This window comes from Apium graveolens, chromosome 2, assembly GCF_009905375.1.
Source record: "Apium graveolens cultivar Ventura chromosome 2, ASM990537v1, whole genome shotgun sequence".
Classification (NCBI taxonomy): Eukaryota; Viridiplantae; Streptophyta; class Magnoliopsida; order Apiales; family Apiaceae; genus Apium; species Apium graveolens.
The window spans coordinates 82,969,684-82,972,872 of NC_133648.1; the positions used below are offsets into that span (position 1 = coordinate 82,969,684).

Below are 3,189 nucleotides of genomic sequence, written 5' to 3' on the forward strand. Positions count from 1 at the left end.
GGTTTTTATTCGAAATTATATTCAGTTATAAAATAAATTTGGATAAGATATACTTTTTCAATGTTTTATTCAATATTTAATAAAAATCAACATAAAATCTGGGTTTTTAACGGGACCCGATCGGACCGGGCCGGGTTTTTATCCGAGTCGGGCCGGGCTTTTAGATCCGGATCGAGCTTAAATCCGGGTTTTTACTGGATCAAGTCGGGCCGGATTTTTACAAAAAATATATGGCTCATTAAGGCCCACAGGCCGAATCGGACCAGACCAAATTTTTCTTGAATCATATTTTTACCTAATTTTTTATAGATTAAATCGGACGGGTTTTTCGGATTCGCACTTTGTATGCATCTCTGTATCTATCGTCCACATTCTCATAACGGTAGCATTATCAATGTTTATCAATGTCTGCATCTCTGTATCTATCTCTGTATCTCTGTACCTCTGTATCAGTGTCCACAAGGCATATAACGGTAGCATTATCTGTTCCATGCTAAACATAACATGTAGGTTCTTTTGCAAGTCCATCGCTGCGTATCAATGTACGAAATCATTCTTTTTAGGCCACATTCTCATTCAGAACTCTCTCTATTGACAAAAAAAATGTTTCACTTGTAAAACAAATATCATTTCCCAGTCCAAGTAAAAATGAGCTCAATACAAAGAAATAATTCCCCATAGGCCACAAGTAGAAAAATAATCGACAAGCTTCAAATGATGCGACAACATATAAAGAGTTTGAACTCTGAAACTGCGCAAGTCTGATTACTTCCAAAACCAATGAATTAATTTGAGTAATTTATCAGATAACTATTACAGAATCTAGTAAGCTCAGTTTCAAAGTTCCCAACTTGTGAATAAACAAAATTTACCTCTTCACAAAATAATTATGGGGATACTACTATAGCAAATAAATTATTTAGATATGACCACCAAAAAGATTTAACAGCAAAATACTAGTAACTTCAAAAAACCATAAATACCACTCGGATCAAAAACCATGACTACCAACTCAGCAAATTATAAGTTATAACAAATATCCTGCCAAAATTATCAAAACATAAAAGAGACTTCGCTTTGTTTAGAACAAATTCAAGGTAAACTTGACATGCCATAAATTTAACAAACACTTTTTGCCGCTACACTAATCCAAACAAGAACTTAATACTTAACAGCAGCAATAATATCCAACTGAGAACCTAATTGTTTCTCGGCAGCTGCCTCAGCCTTGACCTTCAGTTTGTTTAGCTGCTTCTTCCTCTCATATGCAACCTGGGCCCTCTCCTTCCTCTTTGCCTCCAATTCCTGCAAATATACAGTGTGTTTAGATTTCATAACCACATGAATTTCAAGTGCAACAAGCCTGATTCGCTCAATCAATTCAGGTGGAGGTCCAAAAGTCCATAGTTGGCATACAGATATAAGATCTGTTATATGTTCCATAAAAACTCATCCCAAAAAAAAATTCCAAGTTCAATGAGGGAAGAAAGATGAGGAACAGATCTAATAGTCCAAGACAATTGTCTAATAGGAGGGTCAACCACAACCTCATTCGTTCAGCGGTGACACACAAATAGAGGTGTAAATGCAATGGTTTTTTGTACAAAGTTATTACCTTGATGGTATCATAGTAGTTCCATCCAACCTCAGCTGAAAGTCTGCCCAACAAACAGTATTTGTGCCCAGCCTGAAGCCTCAAAACCCTGCACGCAATATGAGAACCCAGAATGTTAAAGTAATCAATGTAGAACACAATCAGAAATTGCTTTTAAATTCAGAAAAAAATAAATCAGTGCAGCATCTAAGAGAATGCAACTCACTTGAGAGCATCAGGAATGACCATCCTCTTCATTTTGTCATATGGGGGAGGAATTCCCTCATAAACCTTCAACCTTGCCAAAGCATTTGCTCCCCTCTTAATCTTGTGTGGGATCATCCTGAAATGCCGCATACAAATTAAATGATACATACTTACTCTGTATATACTACATTGCCTTCATAAATTGTCACATTTGCACCAAAGTACATATGCAGAGCTCCCAGTAATAGCATACACATCTGCCTGCATATGCTAAGTTAAATTACAGCACCATATCCTAGTCACTCACACCCCGACACACATAACTAAAAAAAATTCCATCCCTACATGTACAGGTAAAAAAGACTAAAAACAAACTAAACAACCTGATAACCTTTCATTCATGAAAAGCAATCAAGCCACAACATTAGGCTATAACATTATTATCTACTGCCTCAAAATAATACACAACACAGCAAGAATGAGTTAAATTGGTGCATATACAATTAAAACATACATGCCACATAGAAGATTACTAACAAATAACATTAACTATTTTATTAACAAATTACATTCCGAACCACAACAACAATGGAGTAACCTAACACAATCTATACCAACAACAATGAGATAATTTGAACACATAGACATCAAATTATAAACGCAATAAAACAGATTAAAAAGGAACCCAATCAGAACACTTACATTTTCTTAAATAACATTACTAAACATAAATTCAAGTATAAAAAAACACGTCATTTAAATAAATAAATAAAAAGGAGGGGATTAAAATGAATAGGGGTGGGGGGGGTAGTGTACCCGCGGATGGTGCGCCAGAGGATTTTAGCAGGAGCGCGGAAGTGAATGGGACCATGAGAAGGCTTAGTGTTCATACGCTTACGGAGAAAGCGTAGATACTTCATTTTCTGACGAACAAGACCACCTGATAAGCAGATCTCTTCGCATCGAACCACCACTACTTTCTGCCCATTCAACAATTCCTTGGCTATGATTGAGGCCAATCGACCTAACATGTGGTGTCTTGCGTCGACTACCACTTGCTTCGCGCATATCCCTGATCCGTTTACCATCTTTCTCTCTCTCTCTTGCCTCTCTCTCCCTCTCTCTAAAATGAAGATGAAAGATGTTTAGGAGGTTAGAGAAGTAGGGTTTTGTGCGCTTATATTGGGTGGCCGTGTTTATTTGAGGCTAGGGTTTCATGGAATGGACTGGGCTCAACCCACATTTATTTTTGGGCTTTGGGGGCCTGCAAAATAGGCCGGGTCAAAGATTTATCCTGGCGATTAATTTACCTGACTTGTAATTGTAATAGAAACCACGTTTGTTTGGATGATTCATTGCAGAGATAAAAATAGCCAGACTTTTTATTT

At 37.0% G+C, this 3,189-nt stretch overlaps 1 protein-coding gene across 1 annotated transcript; it reads right to left on the reverse strand.

The window, feature by feature from the left end:
- Positions 1-989: 989 nt before the first annotated feature.
- Positions 990-2,959, reverse strand: LOC141707589 (large ribosomal subunit protein uL13w-like). The gene is made up of 4 exons (XM_074510820.1): positions 2,618-2,959; positions 1,821-1,937; positions 1,616-1,703; positions 990-1,305 (listed from the first exon to the last, which is right to left on the reverse strand). The coding sequence occupies exons 1-4, from the start codon at positions 2,887-2,889 to the stop codon at positions 1,162-1,164; spliced, it is 621 nt and encodes a 206-aa protein (XP_074366921.1). The 5' UTR covers positions 2,890-2,959; the 3' UTR covers positions 990-1,161.
- Positions 2,960-3,189: the final 230 nt, after the last annotated feature.